The sequence below is a fragment of the Balaenoptera borealis genome (assembly GCF_965194805.1).
Source record: "Balaenoptera borealis genome assembly, chromosome: 4".
NCBI classification, from domain to species: Eukaryota; Metazoa; Chordata; class Mammalia; order Artiodactyla; family Balaenopteridae; genus Balaenoptera; species Balaenoptera borealis.
In genome coordinates, this window is record NC_138861.1 from 46,802,331 (window position 1) to 46,819,724 (window position 17,394).

The window sequence follows — 17,394 nt, forward strand, 5'->3', positions numbered from 1 at the left end:
CACCAGTGGGAGGGAGCTGTGAAGGAGGAAAGGTTTCCACACACTATGAAGCCCCTTCATGGGCGGAGACCATGGGTGGCAGAGGGGGGAAGCTTAGGAGCCAAGGAGGAGAGTGCAGCAACAAGGGTGTGGAGGGCAAGGCGGAGAGATTCCCACACAGAGGATCAGTGCCGACCAGCAGTCACCAGTCCAAGAGCTTTGTAGGCTCACCCGCCAGGGCGGGTGGGTGCTGGGAGCTGAGGCTCAGGTTTCGGAGGTCGGATCCCAGGGAGAGGACTGGGGTCGGCTGTGTGAACACAGCCTGAAGGGGGCTAGTGTGCCACAGCTAGCCAGGGGGGAGTCTGGGAAAAAGTCTGGAGCTGCCGAAGAGGCAAGAGACTTTTTCTTGCCTCTTTGTTTCCTGGTGCGCGAGGAGAGGGGATTAAGAGCCCTGCTTAAAGGAGCTCCAGAGACGGGCGTGAGCCGCGGCTATCAGCGCGGACCCCAGAGACGGACATGAGACGTTAAGGCTGCTGCTGCCAACACCAAGAAGCCTGTGTGCAAGGACAGGTCACTCTCCACACCTCCCCTGCCAGGAGCCTGTGCAGCCCGCCACTGCCAGGGTCCCGTGATCCAGGGAAAACTTCCCTGAGAGAACACATGGTGCGCCTGAGGCTGGTGCAACGTCATGCTGGCCTTTGCCGCCACAGGTTCACCCCGCATCTGTACTCCTCCCTCCTCCCGGCCTGAGTGAGCCAGAAACCAGAAGCAGCTGCTCCATTAACACCGCCCTGTCTGAGCGGGAACAGACGCCCGCAGGCGACCTACACACAGAGGAGGGTCCAGATCCAAAGCTGAACCCCACGAGCTGTACAAACCAAAAAGAGAAAGGTAAATCTCTCCCAGCAGCCTGAGGAGCAGCGGATTAAATCACCACAGTCTACTTGATCCGCCTTGCATCTGTGGAATACATGAATAGACAACGAATCATCCCAAATTGAGGAGGTGGATGTTGGGAGCAAAGATATATATATATATTTCCCTTTATCTCTTTTTGTGAGTGTATATGTGTATGATTCTGTCTGTGATTTTGTCTGTATAGCTTTGATTTTACCATTTGTCCTAGGGTTCTGTTGGTCCAATTTTTTTTTATTACAAAAAAAATTTTTTTCTTAATAATTATTTTTTATTTTAATAACTTTTTAAATTTTATTTTATTTTATATTCTTCTTTCTTTCTTCCTTTGTTTCCTCCCTTTTATTCTGAGCCATGTGGAGGACAGGCTCTTGGTGCTCCAGCCAGGCATCAGGGCTGTGATACTGAGGTGGGAGAATCAAGTTCAGGACACTGGTCCACAAGATATCTCCCAGCTCCATGTAATATCAAATGGCAAAAATCTCCCAGAGATCTCCATCTCAACGCCAAGTCCCAGCTCCACTCAAAAACCAGCAAGCTACAGTGCTGGACACCCTATGCCAAACAACAAGCAAGACAGGAACAAAACCCCATCCATTACCACAGAGGCTGCCTAAAATCAAAATGAGGCCACAGACACCCCAAAAAACACCACCAGATGTGGACCTGCCCACCAGAAAGACAAGATCCAGCCTCATCCACCAGAACACAGGCACTAGTCTCCTCCACCAGGAACCTACACAACCCACTGAACCAACCTTAGCCACTGGGGACAGACACCAAAAACAACTCAAACTACGAACCTGCAACCTGCGAAAAGGAGACCCCAAACACAGTAAGTTAAGCAAAATAAGACAGAGAAACACACAGATGAAGGAGCAAGGCAAAAACCCACCAGACCTAACAAATGAAGAGGAAATAGGCAGTCTACCTGAAAAATAATTCAGAATAATGATAGTAAAGGTGATCCAAAATCTTGGAAATAACATGGAGAAAATACAAGAGACGTTTAACAAGGACTTAGAAGAACTAAAGAGCAAACAAACAGTGATGAGCAACAGAATAAATGAAATTAAAAATTCTCTAGAAGGGATCAATAGCAGGATAACTGAGGCAGAAGAACGGATAAGTGACTTGGAAGATAAAATAGTGGAAATAACTACTGCAGAGCAGAATAAAGAAAAAAAGAATGAAAAGAATTGAGGACAGTCTCAGAGACCTCTGGGACAATATTAAACGCACCAACATTCGAATTATAGGGGTCCAAGAAGAAGAAGAGGAAAAGAAAGGGACTGAGAAAATATTTGAAGAGATTGGAGTTGAAAACTTCCCTAATATGGGAAAGGAAATAGTTAATCAAGTCCAGAAAGCAGAGAGAGTCCCATACAGGATAAATCCAAGGAGAAACATGCCAAGACACATATTAATCAAACTATCAGAAATTAAATACAAAGAACTAATATTAAAAGCAGCAAGGGAAAAACAACAAATAACATATAAATGAATCCCCATAAGGTTAACAGCTGGTCTTTCAGCAGAAACTTTGCAAGCCAGAAGGGAGTGGCCTGACATATTTAACGTGATGAAGGAGAAAAACGTACAACTAAGATTACTCTACCCAGCAAGAATCTCATTCAGATTTGAAAGAGAAATTAAAAGCTTTACAGACAAGCAAAAGCTAAGAGAATTCAGCACCACCAAACCAGCTTTACAACAAATGCTAAAGGAACTTCTCTAGGCCGGAAACACAAGAGAAGGAAAAGACCTACAATAATAAACCCAAAGCAGTTAAGAAAATGTTAATAGGAACATACATATCGATAATTACCTTAAATGTAAATGGATTAAATGCTCCAACCAAAAGACATAGACTGGCTGAATGGATACAAAAACAAGACCTGTATATATGCTGTCTACAAGAGACCCACTTCAGACCTAGAGACACATACAGACTGAAAGTGAGGGGATGGAAAAAGATATTCCATGCAAATGGAAATCAAAAGAAGGCTGGAATAGCAATTCTCATATCAGACAAAATAGACTTTAAAATAAAGACTATTCCAAGAGACAAAGAAGGACACTATATAATGATCAAGGGATCGATCCAAGAGGAAGATATAACAATTGTAAATACTTATGCACCCAACATAGGAGCACCTCAATACATAAGGCAAATACTAACAGCCATAAAAGGGGAAATCAACAGTAACACAATCATAGTAGGGGACTTTAACACCCCACTTTCACCAATGGACAGATCATCCAAAATGAAAATAAATAAGGAAACACAAGCTTTAAATGATACGTTAAACAAGATGGACTTAATGGATATTTATAGGAGATTCCATCCCAAAACAACAGAATAGACATTCTTCTCAAGTGCTCATGGAACATTTTCCAGGATAGATCATATCTTGGGTCACAAATCAAGCCTTGGTAAATTTATGAAAATTGAAATCATATCAAGTATCTTTTCTGACCACAACGCTATGAGACTAGATATCAATTACAGGAAAAAAATCTGTAAGAAATACAAACACATGGAGGCTAAACAACACACTACTTAACAACCAAGAGAGCACTGATGAAATCAAAGAGGAAATACAAAAATACCTAGAAAAAATGACAATGAAAATATGACGTCCCAAAAGCAAAACCTATGGGATGCAGCAAAAGAAGTTCTAAGAGGGAAGTTTATAGCAATACAATCCTACCTTAAGAAACAAGAAACATCTCAAATAAACAACCTAACCTTATACCTAAAGCAATTAGAGAAAGAAGAACAAAAGAACCCCAAAGTTAGCAGAAGGAAAGAAATCATAAAGATCAGATCAGAAATAAATGAAAAAGAAATGAAGGAAACAATAGCAAAGATCAATAAAACTAAAAGCTGGTTCTTTGAGAAGATACACAAAATTGATAAACCATTAGCTAGACTTATGAAGAAAAAAAGGGAGAAGACTCAAATCAATAGAATTAGAAATGAAAAAGGAGAAGTAACAACTGACACTGCAGAAATACAAAGGATCATCAGAGATTACAACAAGTAATTGTATGCCAATAAAATGGACAACCTGGAAGAAATGGACAAATTCTTAGAAATGCACAACCTGTCAAGACTGAACCAGGCAGAAATAGAAAATATGAACAGACCAATCACAAGCACTGAAATAGAAACTGTGATTAAAAATCTTCCAACAGGGCTTCCCTGATGGTGCAGTGGTTGAGAATCTGCCTGCAAATGCAGGGGACACAAGTTCAAGCCCTGGTCTAGGAAGATCCCACATGCCACGGAGCCACTGGGCCCATGAGTCACAACTACTGAGCCTGCACGTCAGGAGCCTGTGCTCTGGAACAAGAGAGGCCGCGACGGTGAGAGGCCCACACACCGCGATGAAGAGTGCCCCATGCTCGCCGCAACTAGAGAAAGTCCTTGCACAGAAAGGAAGACCCAACATAGCCAAAAATAAATAAAATAAAAAAATAAATAAAAATTAAAAAAAAAAATCTTCCAACAAACAAAAGCCCAGGACTGCATGGCTTCACAGGCGAATTCTATCAAACATTTACAGAAGAGCTAACACCTATCCTTCTCCAACTCTTCCAAACTATAGCAGATGGAGGAACATTCCGAAAGTCATTCTACAAGGCCGCCATCACACTGATACCAAAACCAGACAAAGACGTCACAAAGAAAGAAAACTACAGGTCAATATCACTGATGAACATAGATGCAGAAATCCTCAACAAAATACTAGCAAACAGAATCCAACAGCACCTTATAAGGATCATACACTATGACAAGTGGGGTTTATCCCAGGAATGCAAGGATTCTTCAATATAGGCAAATCAAGCAACATGATACACCATATTAACAAATTGAAGGAGAAAAACCATATGATCATCTCAATAGATGCAGAGAAAGCTTTTGACAAAATTCAACGCCCATTTATGATAATAACCCTACAGAAAGTAGACATAGAGGGAACTTTCCTCAACTTTCCTCCTTTCCTCAATAAAGGCCATATATGACAAACCCACAGCCAACATCGTCTTCAATGGTGAAAAACTGAAACCATTTCCACTAAGATCAGGAACAAGACAAGGTTGCCCACTCTTATTCAACATAGTTTTGGAAGTTTTAGCCACAGCAATTAGAGAAGAAAAAGAAATAAAGGAATCTAAATTGGAAAAGAAGAAGTGAAGCTGTAACTGTTTGCAGATGACAAGGTACTAAACATAGAGAATCCTAAAGATGTTACCAGAAAACTACTAGAGCTAATCAATGAATTTGGTAGAGTAGCAGGATACAAAATTAGTGCACAGAAATCTCTGGCATTCCTATACACTAATGATGAAAAATCTGAAAGTCAATTTAAGAAAACACTGCCATTTACCATTGTGACAAAAAGAATAAAATATCTAGGAATAAACCTACCTGAGGAGACAAATGACCTTATGCAGAAAATTATAAGACACTGATGAAAGAAATTAAAGATGATACAAATAGATGGAGAGATATGCCATGTTCTTGGATTGGAAGCATCAACATTGTGAAAATGACTCTACTACCCAAAGCAATCTACAGATTCAATGCAATCCCTATCAAACTACCACTGGCATTTTTCACAGAACTAGAACAAAAAATTTCACAATTTGTATGGAAACACAAAAGACCCCGAATAGCCAAAGCAATCTTGAGAACGAAAAATGGAGCTGGAGGAATCAGGCTCCCTGACTTCAGACTATACTACAAAGCTACAGTAATCAAGACAGTATGGTACTGGCACAGAAACAGAAACATAGATCAATGGAACAGGATAGAAAGCCCAGAGATAAACCCACGCACATATGGTCACCTTATCTTTGATAAAGGAGGCAAGCATATACAGTGGAGAAAAGACAACCTCTTCAATAAGTGGTGCTGGGAAAACTGGACAGGTACATATAAAAGAATGAAATTAGAACACTCCCTAACACCATACACAAAAATAAACTCAAAATGGATTAAAGACCTAAATGTAAGGCCAGACACCATCCGACTCTTAGAGGAAAACATAGGCAGAACACTCTATGACATAAATCACAGCAAGATCCTTTTTGATCCACCTCCTAGAGAAATGGAAATAAAAACAAAAATAAACAAATGGGACCTAATGAAACTTAAAAGTTTTTGCACAGCAAAGGAAACCATAAACAAGACCAAAAGACAACCCTCAGAATGGGAGAAAATATTTGCAAATGAAGCAACCGATAAAAGATTAATCTCCAAAATTTACAAACAGTGCATGCAGCTCAATAACAAAAAAACAAACAACTCAATCCAAAAATGGACATAAGACCTAAATAGACATTTCTCCAAAGAAGATATACAGATTGCCAACAAACACATGAAAGAATGCTCAACATCATTAATCATTAGAGAAATGCAAATCAAGACTATAATGAGATATCCTCTCACACCGGTCAGAATGGCCATCATCAAAAAATGTAGAAACAATAAATGCTGGAGAGGGTGTGGAGAAAAGGGAACACTCTTGCACTGTTGGTGGGAATATAAATTGATACAGCCACTATGGAGAACAGTATGGAGGTTCCTTAAAAAACTAAAATTAGAACTACCATATGACCCAGCAATCCCACTACTGGGCATATACCCTGAGAAAACCATAATTCAAAAAGAGTCATGTACCAAAATGTTCATTGCAGTTCTATTTACAATAGCCAGGACATGGAAGCAACCTAAGTGTCCATCATCGGATGAATGGATAGAGAATATGTGGCACATATATACAATGGAATATTACTCAGCCATAAAAAGAAACGAAATTGTGTTATTTGTAATGAGGTGGATAGAGTCAGAGTCTGTCATACAGAGTGAAGTAAGTCAGAAAGAGAAAAACCAATACAGTGTGCTAACACATATATATATGGAATCTAAGGGAAAAAAAAAAAAAAAGGTCATGAAGAACCTAGTGGCAAGACGGGAATAAAGACACAGACCTACTAGAGAATGGATTTGAGGATATGGGGAGGAGGAAGGGCAAGCTGTGACAAAGTGAGAGAGTGGCATGGACATATATACACTACCAAACGTAAAACAGGTAGCTAGTGGGAAGCAACCACATAGCACAGGGAGATCAGCTCTGTGCTTTGTGACAACCTAGAGGGGTGGGATAGGAAAGGTGAGAGGGAGGGAGATGCAAGAGGGAAGAGATATGGGAACATATGTATATGTATAACTGATTCACTTTGTTATAAAGCAGAAACTAACACACCATTGTAAAGCAATTATACTCCAATAAAGATGTTAAAAAAAAAACCTCAAAATGTATTAAAAACCTAAATGAAAGACCAGAAACCATAAAAATCCTAGAAGAGAACATAGGCAGAGCACTCTTTGACATAAATAGTAGCAATATTTTTTTGATCTGTCTCCTAAGGCAAAAGAAATAAGAGCAAAAATAAACAAATGGGACCTAATTAAACTTAAAAGTTTTTGCACAGGAAAGGAAACCATCAACAAAACAAAAAGACAACTTACTGAATGGGAGAAAATGTTTGCAAATGATATGACTGACAAGGGTTTAATATCCAAAATACATAATCAGCTCATACAACTCAATATAAAAAAAAGGCAATCCAATAAAAAACTGGAAAGAATCTTCTGACAGACATTTCTTCAAAAAGACATACAGATGGCCAACAGGCACATGAAGAGATGCTCAATATGGCTAATTATTAGAGAAATGCAAATCAAAACCACAAGGGGATATCACCTCACACCTGTCAGAATGGCTATAATCAAAAATTCTACAAATAGCAAATGTTGGAGAGGATGTGGAGAAAAGAGAACCCTCCTACACTATTGGTGGGAAAGTAAATTGATGCAGCCACTCTAGAAAACAGTACGGAGGTTCCTCAAAAAACTAAAAATTGAACTATCATATGATCCAGCAATTTGATCCCTGGGTATATATCTGGAAGAAATGACAACACTAATTCAAAAGGATACATGCACCCCAACGTTCACAGCAGCTCTATTTACAGTAGTCAAGATATGGAAGCACCCAAGTGTCAATCTACAGATGAATGGATATAGAAGATATGCCATATATATATATATATATATATATATATATATATATATATATATATACACATTCCTTTGTATATAGCAATATTAGCCATAAAAAGAATGAAATCCTGCCATTTGCAGCAACATGGATGGATCCAGAGAATATTATGCTTAGTGAAACAAAGTCAGATGGAGAAAGACATATACTGTATGAAATCACTTATATGTGGATTCTAAAATATAATACAAATGAATGTATATACAAAACAGAAACAGACTCACAGATATAGAAAACAAAATTGTAGTTACCAGAAGGGAGAGGTAGAGGAGGAGGGACAAATCAGGGGCATGGGAATAAAAGATAAAAACTACTATGTATAAAATAAGTAAGCAAAAAGGATATATTGTACAGCACAGATAACTATAGCCATTATCTTGTAATAATTTTAATGGAGTATAATCTGTAAAAATACTGAATCACTATGCTGTACACCTGAAACTAATATAAAACTGTAAGTCAACAATACTTCAATAAAATATAAAAGAAGAGCAGAATGAACTTAAATATTGAAAGAAAATAATAAAAATATAAGAATAAAAAAATGAGTTAATATTGTTCATTGGCCACTTATAACAATAAATTTATTTGCTCATAATTGTACACAATATTAAAAAAATAGGAGAAAAAATGATAGATTTGTTTATTTTTTCCTATTTGCAACATTTTGGAAAATACCATTTTATTAGTAATCCTAGATACAAGAAAACTGAATAAACTTTGAATGCTGATGGTATGGGTACTGCAGTTAGATAGGAGAAACTTTTTTTCCAGGTATTATTTTGCTCTTACAAACTGATTTAATTTGATTAATCTTGTGCCAAAACTTTCCATATTCTACAATGCTTTACTTTAAAAACTCATGTATATTGCAGCAACATGGATGGATCTAGAGATTGTCATATTGAGTGAAATAAGTCAGATAGAGAAAGACAAATGTCATATGATATAACTTATATGTAGAATCTTAAAAAATAGTACAAATGAACATCTACAAAACATAAATAGAGTTACAGATGTAGAAAACAAACTTATGGTTACCAGGGGGTAAGGGGGTGGGGGTGGAAGGTATAAAGTGGGAGATTGGGATTGACATACACACATTACTATATATAAAATAGATAACTAAAAAGGGCCTACTCTATAGCACAGGGAACTCTACTCAATACTCTGTAATGGCCTATATGCGAACAGAATCTAAAAAAGAGTGGACATATGTATATGTAAAACTGATTCACTTTGCTATACACTTGAAACTAACACAACATTGTAAATCAACTAGACTCCAATAAAAATGTTTTTAAAAAACTAAGAAAAACTGAAAAAAAAATATCATGTACAATTTTAAACTTTCTCTGAAGATTTATCATCTTTTATATCTTGCTCTTCAGTACCTCTTTAATGATTTTCATAATATGTTTTCAGGGGCTTATTCAAAGGATTTAAACAGAAATTGATCAACACCTATAACTATATTACAACATAGACTCATAATGCTTAAAAATAACTCTATAAAGAATTATGTATGTGTTCATGTATTACAAGTCAGTTGTAACTTTTTATGTATAAAATCTGTTTATGCTATGCAAGAGTTTCATTTAGTTTTCATTGTGAGTATTGCAACATCCTGGACAACTCCATACCCATGATACTCGTAACAACACTCAATTTTCAGGGAGTTGAAACTTTCTTAACTACATTTGCTTTTCCACCAAAACTCAAAGTGTATATGAGTCATTCCAGATGAATTAGTCAAAGGCGAAGGACAAAAATAATTTAATAACTAGTAAAAAACAAAAATTGATATCATTACAATCTTGGTCTGGGAAGACTTTTAAGGTTAGCATTCCAGACAGAATCCAGAAATTAATAGATTTATTCATTTCACTTCTTAATAATTTTAAATTCTATAACCAAACAATATGATAAAAGGAATTTTATGTCTTCCTTTTTAATTCTTACATGTGTAATTTTGTTTTCTTGCCTTAACATGCTACTATTTCCACCAAAATGTTAAAAAAAGAAGAGGACTGGTGGACATACTTGGTTTTTTACTTATCTCAAAGGAAATACTTTCAGAATTACCCTAATGATAATGGTATTTGCACTAATTTTTGTTGCTTCTCTTTATAAGATTAATACTCTTCTATTCCTAGTTTGCTCAGGCTTTGTTGTTGTTGTTAAATCATTAATAGATTATTTTTCTTGATTTAATTGAGATACTCGTCTAATGGTGCTTGTATATATTTACATATACATATACACACAAACATATATACATAATATATCATACATATATACACATATCCATGCATATATCTGCCCTTGAAATATATATATATTATATATTATCTATATATTTACAGATTGATAGATACATACATACATACACAGGCATATATATTTGCATTTGGTTTGCTAATGTGGGGAGGATTTTACATACATATTCAAGTGTGAGTCTGGGTTAAAATTTTCCTTTCTTACACTGTTCTTGTCATCAGGATGGCTATCAAGGTTTTGCTAGCCATATCAATAGGAGAGGGTATCTTTTATTTTATTCCCTGGAAGACTTTATATAAGATTATACTTAATTCTTATTTGGTTGTTGTGTAGAACTCACTGATGAAGCCATCTGAGCCTGGATTTCATTGTTGAAAAAATTTTGACTAATAATTCAATAAAATAGTAATTTGATTTCTTTAGTGGTTATAGGAGCATTCAAGCTTTTTATTTCTTCTCAAATAAGAACTTAGTAAGTAATATTTTGTAGTAATTTGCCCATTTCATTTACAATTTTAAAGTTATTGGCATAATGTTCAAAATGTTCTTTTGGTGCCTAAAGTATCTATGGTTATAATCTTTTTATTCTAAATATTAGCTAATTGTGCTTTCTCTGTTATTCTTTTTTTTTCTTGATCTCTTTTCACCCATTTCTCTATTTTTCTAAATTGTTTCAAGTACCAACTTTGTCCACACTTTGTACAATACCATGATATTTTCAACTTTATCTTTTATTTATTACTTCCTCCTTTATGTACTTTGTCATTTATTTTATTGCTCTTTTTCTAGTCTCTTTATGTGAATGTCAATCTCATTAGTTTTGGGTATTTCTTATTTCCTAATATGAGCATTTAGGTCTGTGAATTTCCTTCTAAGTACTGCTTTAGGTGCATCTTACAGGTTTGGTATTCTCAGTATTTTTGTTATAATTGAAAATAATTTCTAATTTTATCACAATATCTTCTTGAATGAATTGAATATTTAATGTGTATTTCTCAATTTTAAAATGTGTGGGATTTTTCTAGTTATCCATCTGATACTGACTTTTAATTTCAGTGTGTCTGAGTACATAATTTGTATTATGTCAACCCTTTTAGACCATTTACCATTTCTTTTAAAATTACATCTTTCAAAAAATTCCTGGAGTTTGAGTAATTTCCGTTATAAAATTTCTGAGCTATTTTACTAATCAAACAAGAATAAAAAACAAAGTAAATTATATTTGAAAGAAAATGAACCTTTGCATCTGAGATTAAAGGAGAACTCTTGATGGGATAAACTACCTTCTCTCCTGGGGTCACAGAAACTCTCCAGATGCAGTGTGTATAAGATGGGTAGCCATTTGGAAATCCTGGGGAGGAAAGGTTGCCATTGGATTCTTGTAGGGTTTCTCCACATGCTGAAAGAAAAAAAAAAAGTTTGATTTTCTTAAAAGATGAAAAAGATAAGATTATTCTCTAATTTTTATGAAAGACATTGGCCTCATAAATAAAATCTCCAGTCTTTTGGTGTTAGACAAGAATATATATTTGTATTTTATAAAACACTTTTCCTTTCTAAGTAATTTCTCTTTACGTCTTTCTTACTAGAATTTCAGTATACTTAATCGGATTACTATAGCTAACCATATAACAAGATTATGAGATAAATAACCTGAAGAACCACAAAGTTCTTCCTCATGGAAACCTTTCTCATTCATTCTCAAGGAGCCAGTAGCCAACTTATACGTCACCCATATTCAGCTTCAGGCCAGTGGATACCTAGTTGATGTGGCTCTGGGACCACACAAAACATTCCATTAGTATATTTGGTGTAGAGTGAGGTTAATTTTAATAATGAATACCATATCAAAGTTGAAAAAAGAAATCGTAAATAATAATGAATAAATAATCAATAAGAGGTGCCAAAATGTCACACACAACGAAAATATTTTTCAAAATAAACTGGAAAAAAATTGAAAGATTAAAACATCATGGAAGGGCTTCTCTGGTGGTGCACTGGTTAAGAATCCGCCTGCCAATGCAGAGGGCACAGGTTCGAGCCCTGGTCCGGGAAGATCCCACATGCCACAGAGCAACTAAGCCCGTGCACCACAACTACGGAAGCCTGCGCACCTAGAGCCCGTGCTCTGCAACAAGAGAAGCCAATGCAATGAGAAGTCCGCACACTGCACTGAAGAGTAGCCCCCGCTGGCCACAGCTAGAGAAAGCCCACGTGCAGCAACAAAGACACGATGCGGCCAAAAATAAATAAATAAAATATAAAAAAAGTGGAAACAAACTTAAAAAAAAAAATCACCGAAGATTCAAATTTTCAAATAAGATGTAGACATTTATTTATTCTCTGTTTTCTGTCAATCATAAGTAGAAATTACTGGAAAAGCAATTATATTTTCCTCTTACTAAGCCTTTCTAATTTCTTGGAAGTGATTACCAGTCATCTGAAATAGCAAATAATAATCAGTTACACAGCTTCAAGATCTGTGTGATTGATATCTATAGGCCATTTCAACAAAGGCAAGAACAGAGCATAATTAACTCTGTTTCAGCCAAGATTTGTAGTTAGAAGCATTCTATAATGGATTTTCTTGTTGTTTTTGCAAGACATGGTATGAGCCACATGAACCTAGGCTGCTTTAAGTATCCTTAATTCAAGAATAATTCCTATACTGCAGCCAGTTTATATAAAGATTTATATAAACATGTTTATAACCTGCACTCAACAATTTGAAAGAACAGCCCCTTCCCTCTGAAGGGACTGAAATAAAAACTGATATACTACCATATTATAGAACCATAGCTCCCAGCAAGTGAACTCTTGTCTCATCAAATCAATAAATTATAAATGGTCTGCATATCTTGATTTAAATGAAGAAACAAAGATTATGGCTTTGAAAACATAAAATAGAGCTGTAAAAACAGTCTGATAAGATATAAGTATTTATTTAGAAACACAGATATTATGTTTGCACAACAAAATAAATTTAAAGTAAGAGCAAGCCGTGTTTATTCTGATGAATAGGCAGATAAAAGCAATTTCAGAATGAAACAAAAATGCTCAAGGTAAAAAATATATAATCAGCACTTTCCAAGAATCATCTAAGGATACTGGTAAATGTGACATTACAAGAACCCTTAGAAAAAGGAAAATTTGTTAAGATTTATTAATGCAGACAATGTGCTTCTAACTAGGATCAGTTTAGATGCTGAATAGTCATTTGGGAATTGAGTGGGTTTCAATGAAAAAAGGCTGCAATTTACAGTAGTTTAGAAATAAATTCTGAAATAATTGAAAACTCCACTAAGCCACATAGAATGCTGGTACTGGATTTCCTAAAGTGGAATTTAAAAAATTAAATATATTTGACTCACAAATGTAAACAAACACTACGGTTCTGATAAAAAAGATAAAAACTCTCTAAAATGTAAAAAAACAGAATATAATTCAAAAATTAAATAAATCTATTATATAGCACCTGCTTATAATTCAAGAAGTACAAACACATATTGTCAAGTTGTGGTAATCATTTGTGCATTTTCCTCAATAAGTGTGGCTGTCCCAGGCTACATGATCACTATTTCAGAAAATTTCATCAACTTTCCTGGCCATTTGTTGATTCATCTGAAGATATATAAAAAAAACTTTAATATTAAAAGAACTAAAGGAAAATTAACAAGGAAAAGATGGTACTACTAAGTTAAATACATAGTCTGTCCATTTACTCAGAAAGCTATGTGGATGAGAAAAGAGAAGTTGAGTCATGGCATTACCCCTTGTTAATTATGTCATACAAGCAAGTCTCAAAAGCTTCAACTTCAGTTTTCTCTTCTGTAAAGTGGCTATCTTATTAATATGTACTTCATAAAGTTGTGTTGTAGGAGTCAAGTATTGTGATGCCCAAAGATCTCTTTTTAACCCTTAGATACCTCTGACACAGGTAGGAAGACTGTGCGCTTAATTGTTAGAATGTATCTTTGAGCTCGAAAATGCAGTCTTATTTAAGAGCAAAAAGGCATAAAGAAATATACAAAGGCAAATTATTATCACTCTCCTAATCAAAATTACTCTAAAATGAAACATAATTCAGAAGTTAAACTGCTATCTCTCTAGGCAGATGACATGATCTTATATGTGCAAAATTATAAAGATTCCACAGACAAAAAAAAATACTGTTAGAAGTAATAAAAAATACTCAACAAAATTGCAGAATACAAAATCAACACACAAAATCAGTTGCATAAACTAACAACAAACAATATGAAAAGGAAATTAAGAAAACAACCCCATTTATAAGAACACCAAAAAGAATAAAATATTTAGGAATAAACTTAACCAATAAGGCAAAAGACATGTAAGGTGAAAACTACAAAACATTGCTGAAAGAAATTTAGGGAGACAAAAAAATGTGTTCATGGATTGGAAGACTTAATATTGTTAAAATGATATCCTTACTACCCAAAGCAATCTACAGATTCAGTGCAATCCCTATCAAATTCCCAGTGGTGTTTTTTGCAGAAATGGGGAAAAGTGCTTAAAATTCATATAGAACCACAAACCCTAAATAGCCAAAACAACCTTGGGAAAAAAGAACAAAGCTGGAAGCCTCACACTTCTTGACTTCAAAACATATTACAAATCTACAGTAATTAAGAGTATGGTACCGGCATAAGAGAGACTTATAGACCAATGGGACAGAATAAAGAGCCAAAAATAAACCCACACCTAAACAGTAAACTGGGATCTTCAACAAGGGTGCCAAAACTGTACAACATGGAAAGGATAGTCTCTTCCATAAATGGTGTTGGGGAAATTAGATATACACATACAAAAGAATAAAATTGGACCCTTTTCTTTCATTATACACAAAAATCAACTCAAAGTGGATTAAAGAGTTAAAAGGAAGACCCAAAATTGTAAAATTCCTAGAAGAAAAAACATATGTGAAAAGTTCCATAACTGTGATCTTGGCAATGATTGCTCAGATATTGACACTAAAAGTACAGGCTTTAAAAGCTAAAATAGACAAGGGGGACTACATCAATCTAAAAAGCTTCTGTGCAGTGAAGGAAACAATCAATAGAGTGAAAAGCAATCTTTGGAATGGAAGAAAACATATGCAAATCATGCATCTCATAAGGGGTTACTATCCAAAATATATAAGGAACTCTTACAACTCAATAGCAAAAAAGCAAACAAAGAACAACAAACCCCAAATAACCAAATTTTAAAATGGGCAAAGGACTTGAATAGACAGTTCAAAGAAGACATACAAACGGCCAATAGGTACATGAAAAAAATGCTCAACATCACTAATCATCAGGGGAATGCAAATCAAAACCACAATGAGATATCACCTCACACCTGTTAAGATGGCCGTTATCAAAAAACAGGAAATAACAAGTGTTGGTGAGGATGTGGAGAAATTGGAACCACTTTAACTTGGTAGGAAAGTAAAATGGTGCAGTCACTGTGGAAAACAGTATGAGTTTCCTCAGAAATTATAAATAGAACTACCAAATTATCCAGCAACTCTACTTCTGGATATTGATGCAAAAGAACTGAAAACAGAATCGTGAAGAAATACATACACTCACATATTCATTGAAGCATTATTCAGAGTAGCCAAGAGATAGAAACAAACTAAATGTCCATCACTGGATGAATGAATAAAGAAAATGTGGTATATACATACAATGGAATATTATTCAGCCTTAAAACAGAAAGAAATCTGTCATGTGCTAATAACATGGATGAACCCTGAGGACACTATTCTAAGTGCAATAAGCCAGTCACACACAGAAGGACAAATACTGCAGGAGGTTTCTAAAGTAGTCAGACTCAAAGAGGTGGAAAGTAAAATAGTGGTTGCCAGAGTTTGGGAGGACAGGAACAGGGAGCTGCTGTTCAATAGATATAGAGTTTCAGTTTCAGTCATGCGAGCTGGAAAAGTTCTAGAGATCTGCTGTAAAGCAATGTGTATATAGTTAACAGTACTGTATTGTGCAATTAGAAGTTTGTTAATAGGACAGGTCTAATGTTATGTGTTTTGCCAAAGTTAAAAAATAGTTAATAATAAAAAGTTCTTTATTCTATGATCCATCTCACTTTTGCATCACATGATTCTAGTGTAACTTACCTCTTCCAAGATAGAAAATTGTGTTTGAATTGTATAAATGCTACTTGGATTGTGTGTGGCTGAGAAATTATTACAAATTCTTGTGTTATTAACAATATGGTTAAATTTACTGCTGATTGTATTTACATCTACAGATATTTTCCCAAGCAAGTGTTTACAACATCCACCAAATATCAAAGATTGAGAATCCTTTTTCCAATTTTTTATAAGAACACTTTACAATTTTACTAACTCTAAATAAAACAGACAATAATGTATTATATAAATCTCTTCCCCCAAAATCTTGATAAACTCTAGAGTAGGGGAAGAAATAAAACTATATCTAATCAACTTAGCACTACCTAATTAACTTTTTCATACATCCATGGCTCCCTTAAACTTTTATATGTAATAAATAAAATTTAGATTTAAAATTATTTTAAGATAAGGAATGTTAAAAGAAATCCCAAGTCATCTGAGCCATAATGGTGAGATTAATTACTGAAATATTTTAAAATCTATTTCAATAGTAACTCCCTAGCCAAGTTTGAATCATCTTTGAAGATGAAGCACAAACCAACTCTAAGAAGCCTTCCTCATTCCAGGGTGCAGCTCAGTTTAGGCACCCCTCTCAGAACTGCTTTAGCATCCTTTACTGATGAGATTTACTTCCTCAACAAGTAATATTGTCTGTATAATCCCACAGATGATTGGCTATTTGTGTGTATAATCTGTGCTTCCTTCTCTGTGGCCATAATATCTGGTGCAGTACTTTTCCCATATTAAAGCAACTATTTCATTCATACAACAACTTATTGAGCATCTAACTTATATCTGATTCAGAATACCCTGAGGAAAAAGCCTAACTCCAATCCTAAAGATTATACTCTAATGTGGGAAATGACAAGTGAATTGATGATTATAGGAGTAAGACATAAGGCCAGAACCAAATAAAGCATTTATCAACAT

The 17,394-nt window shown here is 35.2% G+C and overlaps 1 protein-coding gene across 1 annotated transcript in view; it reads right to left on the minus strand.

Annotated features, from left to right (window-relative positions):
* Positions 1–17,394, minus strand: part of TLL1 (tolloid like 1) — a 257,300-nt gene that overhangs the window by 75,108 nt on the left and 164,798 nt on the right. The window contains exon 9 of the mRNA XM_082391226.1: positions 11,594–11,709. Within this exon, the coding sequence (XP_082247352.1) occupies positions 11,594–11,709 (116 nt within the window). The remainder of the gene's footprint in view (positions 1–11,593; positions 11,710–17,394) is intronic.